The sequence below is a fragment of the Perognathus longimembris genome, chromosome 11 (assembly GCF_023159225.1).
Source record: "Perognathus longimembris pacificus isolate PPM17 chromosome 11, ASM2315922v1, whole genome shotgun sequence".
NCBI lineage: Eukaryota > Metazoa > Chordata > Mammalia > Rodentia > Heteromyidae > Perognathus > Perognathus longimembris.
In genome coordinates, this window is record NC_063171.1 from 60,657,453 (window position 1) to 60,671,932 (window position 14,480).

General features: G+C 56.2%; 1 protein-coding gene across 2 annotated transcripts in view; it reads left to right on the plus strand.

Moving 5' to 3' along the window:
* Positions 1–14,480, plus strand: part of Lmod1 (leiomodin 1) — a 45,430-nt gene that overhangs the window by 22,076 nt on the left and 8,874 nt on the right. The window contains exons 2-3 of one of the 2 annotated variants that reach the window (XR_007212564.1): positions 9,946–11,451; positions 13,228–13,363. Coding sequence is in view for 1 of the 2 variants with exons in the window: in XM_048357260.1 (XP_048213217.1) it covers positions 9,946–11,451; positions 13,228–13,254 (1,533 nt within the window). In the remaining variant the exon portion in view is untranslated. Of the gene's footprint in view, positions 1–9,945; positions 11,452–13,227; positions 13,968–14,480 lie in introns of those variants that run through there. The other variant, XM_048357260.1, reaches the window with a different exon arrangement.

Genomic DNA, 14,480 nt, shown 5'->3' on the forward strand with positions numbered 1-14,480 from the left:
GGCTGCAGAAGGCATGGCACGTTGTTCTTTGCTAGAGTGGCAAGTGTGACAGGACACACGGGATCTGGAGACAGGCACAGACTGTGAAGGGCCTCTTGCACCAAGCTAAGAAGTCCGGACTTCATCCTGAGAGCATGAGCCCCATCGGTCAGCTTTCCATTCTGGGGCCATCACGCTGGCTACCATGTCCTGATGGCCCAGAGAGACGGAAGACAGGTGGCAGGGAGGCCAGCCGGAAGATGAGAGGCGTCGGTGGTCCCCACTGTAGCCTGGCAGCAGAGATGCTGAGGCGCTAAGGGACATGGGTTAGATGGGAGGAGGGGGAGAAGATGCTGAAGCAGCAGGCTGTCCGGTGCATTCCCACGGTCTAGGGACGGTCTAGGTGCATTCTCAAAGATGGAGCAGGCAGGAAGACGGAGATCTGCCCCCTGAACCATCCGCGGCTCCTGCTTTTCTATTTGGCCTCAGACTTCAGGCGTTGCAGGACTCAATGCAAAACAATAGTGTGTGGCTCCGGGATCCTCTGCTCACCTAGTGAGGCTTTCAGAAGACAACAGCAAGCCGGACATAGAACGCTTTGGCTGGGTGCTGGTGGCTCATGCCTGCAACCCTAGCTACTCAGGACTGGGATCTGATGATCATAGTTCAAAGCCAGCCCATGCAGCAAAGAGTCTATGAAACATAGCTCCAATAAATCAGAAAACAAAACAAAACAAAAAAAAAAGCTCAGAAGTGGATCTGTGGCTCTAGTGGTAGAGCGCCAGCCTTGAGTGAAAAGTTCAGGGGAGAGTGGGAGGCCCTGAGTTCAAGCCCCGGGACCAGCATGTGTGACACACACACACACACACACACACACACACACACACACACACACTACAGTCTCAGATCATTCAAATGAGCCCTGTAGCCCGCCGTGGCCTCTTCTGTTTAGAGAAGGCAGGAGGGCGGCTGGGTGAGAGCCAGGGCTCCAGCTCACAGCTCCGGGCTAGAGGACAACATGTTCCTCCTGCCACCACCCCCTTCCCCTGGGACCCAAGTGGGCCCCAGCACTCAGGGACAAATAACTAAGTAGACCTTAACAGTGTTTTCCACACTTGCTCGGGTTTTCAGCGAGGCAGGCATAACATGAAGAAGCAGAAGACCCTCAGCCGCTCAGAGAGGGGAGAGGTAAATGACTTGTTTCTCTAGAGATGGCCTGGTTTCTCCCAAAATGGGGTTTGCTACAGGCTTCTCGGCGTGAGTCACCAAGGCCAGCTGGCAAAGCACAGAGTTCTAAGGGCGGCAGAGAGTGGAACTGCCCCCTCACCAACAGGGATGGCCTGCACAAGACCCGGCGGGCCCAGCAATGGATATCCATGACCCCTAACAAAAGCCAGGGTGAAGCCATTAGGCCATAGCCACCCCGGAAACTGGGTGTCCACCACTAGCAGTGGAATGCAGATTCCTGGGTGGAGTCAGGGCCCAGGTGAGACACCATCTCTTCTGCTCTGCCTTCTTCTTTTCTGTGGCTTCTCCTGGGGTCAGATCACCTCTTCCCACCTGTCCTCCCGCCCCCCCTTTGCCTAAGAAGCTTGGCCCATTGAGACTGCAAGCAGTCAAAGGTCTCCAGCTCGCTGAGTGCAAGAGCCCAGCCGCCCAAGTTGGTACATCTCGTACTGCCTTCCCCAAAGCCGCGGCTGCTCCTCATCCTTTCAAAGGCAGAGCGGAGCGTTCAGGTTTAAACTCTGCCTCCATTAAGACCCTTCAGACAAACGGAGAGGGGAAGGGAGGCCTCAAACTCTGGATCCTCCTGTCTCAGCCTTCTGAATGCTGGGATGAGAGTCTATTTTTTTTTTTAAGACAACCTTGTGTCCCAAGTGGCGCCCACCATTTATTAGAACTTGAAGATTTGCCTTGCGTACCAACAAGCAGAGGGTGGGCCGGGAGCTGGATGAGACCTGAGAACCAAGGAGATAGAAGTCTGGTCCTAAAAGAGCGCATTGTGAGTAGTGGCCCGGAGAAAAGCTACTAGACATAGTGGCCCATGGAAAGACTCCGCCTCGAGCCTCGAGTCTCTAGTCTGGTAGGACAAATTGGACCTCTTCCTAGTGTCTATCCTTTGGGATAAAGTGGTGACGATGGAGGAACAAGTGGCTGTTAGCCCCCCACGCACACCCCAGCCTCCCCACTTCAGCCCCTTGAGGCAGCGTTTCCCTGGTTTACTGCATTCCATGAGGGACCATCAATGGTGGGCAGCCATGCTGACCCAGCCGCCTCCTGGCTCCAGCCTCCCTCTCCTTGCTCCGGACATTCTCGGAGTCGTTGCCTTAGCAGGCAGTGCAGTCCGGTTTCACGCGCACAGGGAATGCCCCGCAGGTACAGCCGGCGCCAGCCTGGCCCGCGCCCAGCGCTAGAAGACGAGGGGTCCGCAAACTGCTCAGGATGCATGCGCCCTCGTCTTGGAGATAGCGTGTGACTAGCTCGGCAGCGTTCTGTCTTGGCCCTTGACCATCCGATCCCTTATCCATCCAATCCCCGTATCCTCTTCTCACAGGCCCCCCTGCTCAGGTAGCAAGCTCTCTCCACCAGCCCAGCTCCCCAGGTACCTGTGGCCTAAGGGTTAACAGACGAAGGGTTTGGGGGAGGGGAGGGGGGGACTCTGGAAACCAGGCTGAGAAAGCTGAGGTGCAGTTTTTCAAATCCATGGTGTCTCACCTGATCTTCATTATTCTAAAATGATTGTGGCTTCCTTCCTTCAGTGGACATTACTCACTCGATGCCTCATCTATTCACTCAGCAACTATTAGTTGGCTACTGGGTACCAGGCTGAGATCCAGTGGGGAGAGGGACAGTGAAAGGGGTCAAGACAAGGAAGGGAGAAAAGGGAGCTGTGGGGGAGGGGCCCAGAGAGAAGGCCGGAGTATCGGGGTGACTTCCTCAAACAGCCCCCGCTCCATGGCTATTCTGATCATGGGTGACGTGGGGAGTGAGGCAGGATGAAAGTGGGGTACAGAAATTAATGTTGGTACGAAGGCCCAGTTGGAGGATGGAGCCTGGGAATAAGGCGGGTAGGAGGTGGGGCCCAAGAGGGCTCTGCATCCGTTGGTCAAGCTTCTCTTCCTCCTCAGGGATCAGCCAATGGTCCCTGCCAGTTCGGAACCCATTCCATCCTGCCTGTCACCTCCCTGAGAGGGAGGGACTTCCTTCAGCCTAGAGTTCGCTCCTCTTAGAAACCCGCATGACTCTTCCCAGTGTTTGCCAGCCTGGCTCTGTACCCAGCCTCTGAAAGGAGGGCAGAGAGCAACAGGCACAGCAAAACTCTGAGATCAAATCCTAGTACCCCCAACAAAACAAAATACACGCCCACACCCACACTCCTTTGGGAGATCCAGAAGAGCCCAGAAAGCTCCCACATCTTAGGAGAGGTGGAGAGAGAGAGAGAGAGAAAGAGAGAGAGAGAGAGAGAGAGAGAGAGAGAGAGAGAGAGAGAGAGAGAGAGAAGCCAGGGCTTGAGCCCAGAGCCTAACAGTCTCACTCCGTTTTCTTGCTCAAAGCCATCTCAGCCACACCTCCAATCTGGCATTTTCGCTGGAGACAGAGTCATACAGACTTCTCGGCTGGTCTGGCTTTGAATCATGGTCCTGAGCCATCAGCGCCCAGCTCTCTATCCTTTTTTGTTTGTTCTTGTTATCCGACACAAGGTCTCACAATGTAGCCAGTGCTGGTTTCAAACTCACCATCCTGCTTCCGCCGCTCCAATGCGGAGACTGCACGAGTGGACCCTCCACTCCTGACTTGTACTCCTGTTGTGGACAGGGACTCAGCGTCTGTGTGGGGCACTGTGGATAGCCCTTGAACATTCCAAAAAGTATACCGTAAAGATATCAACTGGGGTGTGAAGTTAGAGTCTCACTCCATTCGTTTATTTTTGGCCAGTCCTGGGCCTTGGACTCAGGGCCTGGGCACTGTCCCTGGCTTCTTCCCGCTCAAGGCTAGCACTCTACCTCTTGAGCCACAGCATAACTTCTGACTTTTTCTGTTTATGTGGTGCTGAGGAATCGAACCCAGGGCTTCATGCATGCAAGGCAAGCACTCTACCACTAGGCCATATTCCCAGCCTCCCACTCCACTTTTATTTCCCATTTTCTTCCCCCTTCTCCAACCGGGCCTGTTTCTCCACATGCCGCTTATAGCCAGCAGGGGTGAGTGGAAGGGCTTTCTCACAACTCGTCTTGCCAGGGCCAGTGCAATGGCTAAGGCTTTCCTCGAGCTTGAGAGGACAAGGGAATGGTCAGGGCTGGGGTGACCGAAAAGCAGGCTGCTACGAGGTGCCAAGGCCCTGACTCTGAGCCCCTGTCGGACGAACAGTGAGGAACTTCCCCTGGGGAATAATGGCTAAGAAAGGGGCGGTGGGGCTTTTCTGGGAGGCAAAGTGGGCTGAGGGCGTGGCTCACATGGTAGAGCCCTCGCTTAGCAAGTTCACAGTCATTGACTCTCCTAAAGAGATGGGGGTCAGCCAAGTCAGTAACCACCGTGGGGCGCTCCTCCCTCGGTACCCACTGCACAGACGCCTGGCAAGGCCCTCCTCCTGCTGCCATGCTTCCTAGATGGCAAGGACAAGACCCAGTGTCGTGGGACGTTACGTCTCTATCCTGCTGGACGAAGCTGCTAGAAAATGAGCAGGCCCACAGAAGGATTCCCAGTGGACTGGCTCTGGAGGATGCCCACCCAGGGCTCAGGAGTTGCATCTGGTTGGCCCTGCTGGTCGGATTGTGCCTGTGCCCAGCCCCGTGCCACCTGCCTCTGTCGCCACAGGGGCGCTGGGGTCGCAGGAGGGCTTCTCAAAGCACCGGTCTTTCTTGACCTGGGGACCTCAGCTGGAGGCCCAGCTCTACAGACCTTTAGCCCCGTGAGAAACTCCAGGGGGACTCACTGCACATGAGACAAGTTTGGGGGGGGGTGGTTGGACAACTCACCTATGGACATTGCTAGTTGGGGGGCAAAACTGGGGTTTGCATACGAGCCAATTGCCTGCGGAGTCCGTGGGCTCCTCTGGGAGGAGAATATTTCTAGAGCGATCCTCAGCTTTCCCAGAACTGACAGCACTGAGAGGGAGGGCGCACAGCCTCGCTCAGGACAATGGTGTTCACCGGTCTGTCAGATGAACTCAGGGTAGGGCTGCTGCCTACGGGCCTGGGGTCAGAGGTGCCTGGATCCCTCGCAGACTGGGGCCCTCGGAATGCTGCTGGCCCTGGGTAGCAATGACACTTCCATAACGTTGTCAGCAGAATCTAGATCCCGCTTCTTGGAAGTGCATGAGAACAGTGGCATCCCGCGTGGAATGAGGCAGGAGGCAGTCCACCCGCCCAGGGAGAGAGCTGCCTTCCAGGGGACCTGCGGCCAGCTCCTCACTTGTCCGGGCGAGTGACCCTGGCCACCCCCGGCACGAGGACGTAGAGGCATCGGGGCCGGGGCCTCCACCTGCAAGGCTTTGTGGGAGAGCAGGGAGGTGAAATCCTGGTTCTGCAACCCAGCACAGGACCAGGAAGGCCAGGTGGCTGGGGTCTCTGACGGGGAGCAGGGCCGGGAGTGCCACCCATTTTCCTGACTTTCTCCCTAGAAATAACCTTGATTCTGGGGAAGAGGATGCAGACCGGGGCCAAGGAAGAAAATGAGCTTTGGATCCACACACCAAAGCCGCCAGTGTCCCCAAGAACTGGCACTGCTGCCAGGCTGGGAAAGGACCAGGTGAAGGCCTGGGGAGACAACAGGTGTCGATGCCCTCCCCAACTCCCTCCCCCCCCCCCCCCCAGCTCCCAGCCTCCAGCCTGAAGCTGGAGCTGGGGTGGTGGTCTTCCTGCTCCTCCTCCTCCCCATCCCTTATGCCTTTCCTCCTCTTCCTCCTCCAGCCATGAGACAGGAAGGAGGAGCCAAGATGGGCGTGCAGGGCGGGTTTGAGCTGACAGGTCCCAGCGGCCTCAGCGGGCTCTCTCTAAGATGGACAACTTTCTTGTCTCCTCCTTTGGCAGTGGAGCTGGTGCAATGGTGTCTTCGCTGTAATCCTAAGTCTTCAGATGAAGTGGTACCGGGAGGCCCTGGGGAGAAGGGACACGTATGTTCTGTGGATTGAACCCACTAGCCATGGTCAACATGGACCCCCAACTCCTGTGACCACCACCACCACCATGTAGCCACGGCCTGTGAAAAGCTGCTTCTCACCTCTGAGCCTCATGCGAGGGCCCTCCCGGGGTCACAGGCCACTAGAGGCTTTCCAAGGTCATCCTTTCCTGCTTTTGTCCAGGACTCCCCAAGACCCCTGGGGGATTCCCCTAACCCTCAGGCTTTTTCAAAGGGAAGAAAAAAATGATTGCTACTTCAGTTTCTCACCTGGAAGCTGATAGACCTTAATACTATAGAAGTTCTTTCTTCTATCTAACCTAAACTCGTCTTTGCTGTGAGGGACAAAAGGTCAAGTAAGGCCTAGAGACTGGGAACACAGACAAAAATAACCTTTGGAGGTCACCAGGATGCAGCACTCGTTCTAGAAACAAAAAAGCATTTGGCCTGGACTCCCTCTCAGATAAGCACCAAGGAGGCAGCTTTGCTCTGCGCGCGAGGAACTCCTCGACAGAAATCCCAGCCCAGGAGAACTCTGGACTCCTTCTCCTTTTAAGGCAAGGTCTGAGCTCTCTGCCGGGCGGCGAGCTACAGCAAGCCCCAGCCCCAGCCCCACTCATTCCTGGCTATTTGGAGGAAACCGATGATTAATCAGCCCTTCTCCCCTCCCCCACTCCCACCCCGGGCCTGTTTTCCATTAGGTTCTTTTTAAAGGGTTGGCACACCTCCTAAGCAACAGATCCTTGGCAGATCCCACTCAACCAGGACCCCAGCAAAGGGGAAGTACCAGGAGGGGGAGGCTGGATGCGGACAAAGGGGAGAGGTTAGGATGTGGGGGTCTGCACCCCAGGGGGTTAAATGCTGAATGGGAGCTTTGGGTGTGCAGGGGCTCAGCGGGGGGCGGGGGAGGAGGGGGGAGGTTGGCCTCTGAGCCTCCGTGGGCATCAGGGGCCCTCAGGTGTACCCGAAGGGCGCTGGCCAGGCAGGCAGGGAGGAAGGCTCAGTCCTGCTTTCCTGTCTGTTAGTTGGGGGTCACTGTCGGGGTCTCAGCTTCCCTCTAAGCAGCCGAGGCAGCTGGTCAGTGCACAGTGGACACTGAGGAATTGTGACACGGCCACATTCGCAGAAGGGAGGTCCAGGCAGGAGGCGTCGTCTGAGGCCAGGCGTCCTGAGCCCTTAGCTTTCCCCAGGCTCCGGCTCTGAGGGGGATAGGATGGAAGGAGAAGAGGGGACTCCCTGGCCGAAGGGAACACGTTATTAGAAAAGCACCGTTCAATAAGATGGGTTTCCCCAGTTGCATCTTATTTGCATCCTCTACTCCTTTAGATATAACAAAGTCACCTCCATTGCCCCCCCCCCCCAGGGTCAGTGCCCAGGAACCCCAGAGTGAATGGGGGGGGTGTCCCCTTGCTCCACCCTCTTGACACCCTAAGGCAACTGGAGGGGGGACAGGAGCAGGAAGGGTACATTCCAAGGCCCTTTCTCCCAGGCCTGGGCCCTTGGCCGCCTATTGTGATTGTAGCAGAGGAGCCAAAGACTTCTGCTAAATAAACCCAGGCCGCTCCCCAGGGGCATGTGTTTGTGGAGCAGGTACAAACTGTTTCCATGGAACCAACCAGCCTCCCTCTCCAGTCCCTCTGGACGGCCAGGGAGGGAGGGAGGGAGGCCTATATGGACCTTCCTCCCCCCCCCCCCCCACTTCCCCAATCGGGCACTCTCGAAAGACAGAAACCCTGTGCCATTCAAGCAGGGCCTCTTGCTTCCCAGCGCAGTTTCTCTGCTCCTCCTACGTTCTCCTGTCTCCTCTCAGGCCATCTGCTGCGTCCCATGCTGCTCTGGCGGGGTGGAGAGCGAGCACTCTCAAACTAGGTTCATCGTGTAAGAGGCTTTGGTGGGGTGGGGTTTCTCCGCTGGTACCGGGGGCTTGGACTCAGGCCCTGGTCACGGTCCCTTCGCTTTTTCACTCAAGCCTGGCACTCGACCACTTGAGCCACAGATCCACTGCCAGATTTTTATTTTTATTTTTTGCTGGTTCATTGGAAATAAGAGTGTCACGGACTTGCCTGCCTGGGCTGGCTTTGATCTCAGATCTCAGCCTCCTGGGTAGCTAGGATGACTGGCATGAGCCACTGGCGCCCAGCCACACTTGAAGTTTTTCAGCGCAAGAAGCAGGACCCTGTGGGCGGGGGAGGGGAGGGTTGGGTGGCTTTGCTTCATGTGACACTCGGGTCCCCCTTGTGCTCAGCTGACTCGACCCACGGCCTCTCTGAGCAACACTCCAGCGCATGTCACCAAAGTGGAGCCAGAATCTGAGAACCCCGCCGTGGCCTGGTGCTCCCCAGGTCAGCTAACCGTGGGCTCCAGGAATGGCCACAGAGTGTGGCTTATTGTAGCTCAAGTCCTTACTAAAATATAAGACAATGAATATTTTAAAAGACACGAATTTGATATATGGTACATCATGTATTCTAATTTTTTTATTTCCTTCCTATTCTTTAGTTCCCTCTTATTTCAATGATATGGTAATGGTAGTCAGAATTTTGAAATATCCTGAGTTGGTAAAAATAAAATGGTAGCAACCCTTAGCTTCATTGTTTTAACTTTACTTCCTTTGAAATTTTTATTTTCCTGGGCTGGAGGTATAGGTTGGTACTGGAGCACTTACCTAACACGTACAAGGCTCTGAGTTCAATCGCCAGCACTGGCACAAAACAGAAGTATCAACATAGAAAAGTCCAGTGCCTGGGCATGTGGCTTAGTGGTAGAGTGCTTGCCTAGCATGCATGAAGCCCTGGGTTCGATTCCTCAGCACCACATAAACAGAAAAAGCCAGAAGGGGTGCTGTGGCTCAAGTGGTAGAGTGCTAGCCTTGAGCAAACAGAAGCTCAAGGACAGTGCCCAGGCCCTGAGTTCAAGCCCCTAGATTGGCCAAAAAAAGAAAGAAAGAAGGAAGGAAGGAAGGAAGAAAGGAAGGAAGGAAGGAAGGAAGGTCCAGTATCTAAGAGCCTCTGGCCCCCTTAGTGGCAGAACTGGAGCTAAGGGAGAGACCTGGGATACACTACAAGCCAGGATGAAAGAAGGGGTGCCAAAAACTCAGTGGGCCACAAAACTGACATTTCAATGTTTATTAAAAATCAAAATTAAACCAGGTGCTGATGACTCATGCCTATAATCCTAGCTACTCAGGAGACTGAGATCTGAAGGTCACAATTTAAAGTCAGCTCAGGTGCACAAATAGGAGAGACGTTTATTTCCAATTACCCCGCACAAAGCCAGAAGTGGGGTGGTAGCTCAATGGTAAACCAGCAAAAACCTGAACACAGAGGTGTGGCTCAAGTGGTAGAGTGCCAGCCTTCAGCAAAAAATCCCAAGTGAGAGCACTAGGCCCCGAGTTCAAGACCCCAATCCAGGTGCACACACGCGTGCACATGCACACACACACACAAATGTGGAAAGTCCATGATGAACAAGAGTTCCATGCTGTCTGCCTCGGGTTTCAACCCGTCATGGCAGGGCACTGTGGGAAGCAGTCCTTACTCACTGATGACAGGAAAGGGCAACTGTGATCTGAGCATGTGCAGGACAGGCTCTGCAGCCTCCCTAGCTGCAGGTGCTCCTTTGCCATCACATGACCCTGAGGTCGTGAGTCCCACCTGATGGTCGTCAGCCCATTCTGCAGCCAGAACCGAACGGCTTCTCGCCTGGCCGTGGGCACGGGAGACATGCCGCCACTCCCCCCAAGCCAAATGTCCTCTGGAGACCCCCCCGCCTCCCCCGCGGGTCTCCATACCCTGTCCTCGCCTTCTGTAGCCAGCTCTGCGTGTTTATTTTCCTTTTCTGACTTCTTAGGAAGGCAAGCAAGCGGGGAGCAAGACGGATGCCAAGAACGGAGAGGAAAGGGGCAGAGATGCCAACAGAAAGGCCCTGGGCCCCAGGCGGGACTCAGATCTGGCGAAGGAGCCAAAGCGGGGCGGCTTAAAGAAAAGCTTCTCCAGAGACCACGAGGAAGCGGACGGCAGAAGTGGGGACAAGGCCAAGGAGGAGAAGGTGATCAGGGGCATCGACAAGGGCCGGGTCAAGGCTGCGGTGGACAAGAAGGAGGCCGGGAAGGATGGGAGAGGAGAAGAGAGGTCGACGCCCACGAGGAAGGAAGAGGAGAAGAAAGGGAGCGCCGACCCGGGCAGGGGCAGGGACAGGAAGAGAGAGGACGTGAAGGAAGTGGTCGAGAAAGAAGACAGCAAGATGGCCGTCGGGGAAAGCAGGAAGGGGAACACCAGACAAGAAGATGAGAAGGTGAAGAAGGCCAGCCCGGGCACGGACACAAAAAAAGAGGGTGAGGGGGCACAAAGAGGAAGCGGGGACGGGCATACCCAAAAGGAGGATGGAAGAGTCCAGAAGGACGGGCCCCCAAATGAAAAGGAAGCCAAGGAAGAGGAGAAGCCCAAAGCCACCGAGAGGCAGCCCCCCAGCGGGCCCAGCAAGCCCTCGGAAGGGCCCGCCCGGCCGGAGGAGGAGGCGGCCCCCAGCATATTCGACGAGCCGCTGGAGAAAGTGAAGAATAACGACCCGGACATGACCGAGGTGAATGTGAACAACTCAGACTGCATCACCAACGAGATCCTGGTCCGCTTCGCCGAGGCCCTGGAGTTCAACACGGTGGTCAAGGTGTTCGCCTTGGCCAACACGCGAGCCGACGATCACGTGGCCTTTGCCATCGCCATCATGCTCAAGGCCAACAAGACCATCACCAGCCTCAACCTGGACTCCAACCACATCACGGGCAAAGGCATCCTGGCCATCTTCCGGGCCCTCCTGCAGAACAGCACGCTGACCGAGCTGCGCTTCCACAACCAGCGGCACATCTGCGGGGGCAAGACGGAGATGGAGATCGCCAAGCTGCTCAAGGAGAACGCCACCCTGCTCAAGCTGGGCTACCATTTTGAGCTGGCTGGGCCCCGCATGACCGTCACCAACCTGCTCAGCCGCAACATGGACAAGCAGAGGCAGAAGCGGCTGCAAGAGCAACGGCAGGCCCAGGAAGCCGGCGGAGAGAAGAAGGATCGGCTGGAGGTGCCCAAAGGTGGGGCCCTGGCCAAGGGCTCCCCCAAGCCTTCACCCCAGCCTTCCCCACAGCCCACTCCCAAGAACTCACCCAAGAAAGGGGGTGTTCCCGCCGCCCCGCCCCCTCCTCCCCCTCCCTTGGCTCCTCCCCTTATCATGGAGAACCTGAAGAACTCACTCTCACCGGCTACCCAGAGGAAGATGGGGGACAAAGTCCTCCCTGCCCAGGAGAAGAACTCACGTGACCAGCTCCTGGCGGCCATCAGGTCCAGCAACCTCAAGCAGCTGAAAAAGGCAAGTGCTTGGCTGGGGATATGGCCTAGTGGCAAGAGCACTTGCCTCGTATACATGGGTTCAATTCCCCAGCACCACATATACAGAAAATGGCCAGAAGTGGTGCTGTGGCTCAAGTGGCAGAGTGCTAGCCTTGAGCAAAAAGAAGCCAGGGACAGTGCTCAGGCCCTGAGTCCAATCCCCAGGACTGGCCACAAAAAAAAAAAAAAAAAAGGCAAGTGCTTCGGGACACAGGGCAAGGGCCAGGGTGGCCGGGGTGGGGGGCGGGGAGGAGGCGAGGCCAGGGCTGCAAGAGAAAGCCACGCAGAGCTGGAGATGCTCACAGCAGGTATCGGTGCCTCCAGACACCCAGGGCCCTCAGGCCAGAACCACCATCCTCCTGCCTCTGACAGACCACACCTAGAGGCAAAACTGCCCTGTGCGGATTGAGATGGGGGCTCACTAATCCCTCCCTCCCTCCCTCCCTCCCTCCCTCCTCTTCCTTTCTTCCTTCCTTCCTTCCTTCCTTCCTTCCTTCCTTCCTTCTGTGTATGTGTGTGTTTGTGTGTACACATGTGTGCGCCAGTAACCAGTATTGAGGCTTCCTTCCTTCTGTGTGTGTGCACCTGCACCAGTATTGAAGCTTGAGCTCAGGGCCTGGGCATTATTCCTTAGCTTTTTCACTCAAGGCTGACACACTTTACCAGTTGAGCCACAGCTCCACTCCTGACCTTTTAGTGATTAATTGGAAATAAGAGTTTCACAGGCTTTTCTGCCTAGGCCGGCTTCAAACCTTGATCCTCAGATACCAGCTTCCTGAATAGCTAGGATGACAGGCATAAGCCACCAGTACCCAGCCTTTTCTTTTTCTCTTTTTTTATTTTCAAACTGAAGAAGCGTTTCAGTTAATCTTATTTTATTCAGAGCTCATTTAGCTCAATGAGGCAATGTCACACGTTACACATGTCATAATTGTATTTCTCTTGTCTTTTCCTTTTTGGTACTGGGAATCAAATTCAGGCCCTTGCACTTGCTAGGCAAGCACCTTGCCACTGAGCCACATCCCAGCCCAAGTGCAATGCATTTGGATCAGTGTCATCCCTTCCAGCCTTCTCCTCTGAGATTTCCCAAAAAATGAGTATCAGTTAGTTGTACAGGGGCTTTCATTTCGTCACGCCCGCACATGCTTACCATGCACCTCGACCAGACTCACTCTCCCTCATCCTCCAAGTTAAGAGACGAGGTATGTGTTGTTTTTTCTTCTTTGCTTTGTTTTGTTTTATTTGGCAGCTCTGGGTTTATGAACTTAGGGCCTCACACTTACTAGGCAGATGCTCTACCACTGAGCCACACCTGCAGTCCTCCCACTGACTTTTTATCCAGGTCTCTTCAGTGGCAGCCCTCTCAATCTCCCTGTCCCGGGTAGCTGGGTGGCCGGGAGAATCTATTCACCAAGCAGTGCCATGAACACACGACCCTCCCCGGCCACTGTGTTCTCCTAGCCACTGTCTCCCTGCAGTCCCGCTGGACATCCTACCTACCCCACCCTTCGTCACTTAGGACGACATCCAGGGACAGCGGACAGCCTCATTTGTGATTCCGGGGACCACGTAGTGACATCTAGTCTGTACAGAAAAGGGAACACTCCTTGCGTGTCAAGCGCCTCATGCCTCCCTCCCCAGATGACACCGAGTGGCCTGCAGGCGGCCTCTTCCTGGAAGGGGGGTGGTGGTGTCAGCTGACCAGAGGCTCCCTGCCCAAACCCCTGCACTAACTCATCTCTGCTTCGCCCCGCAGGTGGAGGTGCCCAAGCTGCTTCAGTAGGGCCCGGCTGCTAGGCACGGGTGCCAAGGCCGCGGCTGCTCGGGCTCGCACGCCAGGGCTGCGCAGACCCCGCCCACCCCACCCTGGCTGACCTGCCGTGGCGCCCCCTGTGCTGCCACCGGAGAGCCGGGCCCGGGCCGCTTTCCAGGGAAGATGCCTCATCTCTGCTTATTTCCCTTTTCTTGTCTCTGAAGCTCTCCGAACGTTGCTTTGACACCTGGGGCTGAGGGTTCTTGGATATGGAGAGTCCTCCCTCACCATGGAGAGAATGGCACTTCTCAGGGCCCGTGTGACTGCACCCTGAAAAAGGCCTCTGATCTCACAGAGATGCCCTCCCCCCCACCCCCGAGAGAGAGACCACACACCCACCCAGCCCTTGCCCTCCAGGGCCAGGATTCAGGCCTCTGTGGAGCCCTGGGGGCAAAGCTGCAGGGAGGGTGGCGCTCTGTGGGACCGTGGCAGAGCGTGGCGGGCCGGCCTGGGGACCCCAAGGCAGAGCAGGAAGGGCCAGGGGTTCCCGCACCAGGAGCAGCTGGCCTGGACAGACGGTGCCGGGGGGAGAACAGGTTCCAGATGGGAGCAGAGGGACAGACAGCAGCTGGACTCGAAGGTTCGATGCCAAAGCAGACATTTTCTTCACACCCACCTGCTGTTGTATAAAGAGCTGTGTATCTGTTTTTCCATAAGATTTTGATAATATATACAGACCCTTAGCTGAGAGTCGCTGTGCCTCACCTCTGTCCTGTGCTTTGGGTCCCAAAGTACACGCTGGGCTCCCTGGGAGGATTCTCTGCCAAACCGTCTGGAGTGGCCACGACGTCAACCACAAATCAGTTCCTCTCCACAGGAAGCACCAAGTGGGAGAGAGGAAAGGCCCCTTCCCCACAAACTGGGTTGTCCCAGGTCTGCTTCTGTACCAGTCCTCGGGGGTGACGGGAAAGAGCAGGGCACAGGGCCCTGGGATGGCCCTGGGTGGCAGGGCGGGGCAGAGCATGGGGCCCCGGCATGGCTATATTAGGAATGGTCCGGAGATGCTCATTCCGTGACTCTTCCTACTGGGGCTCAGGGCCAGCTCGCTCCAAGACTGCTACGCAGGGAGCCCTGGGGCCAGAGGTGTCCAAGCATCTGCAGCCTGCTCCAGCCGTGGGCCCACCCCCTGGCCTGACAGGGTCAGCACGTCTACCACTGGGCATTGAAAACACTGACGGTGGGGCTGGGAATGTGGC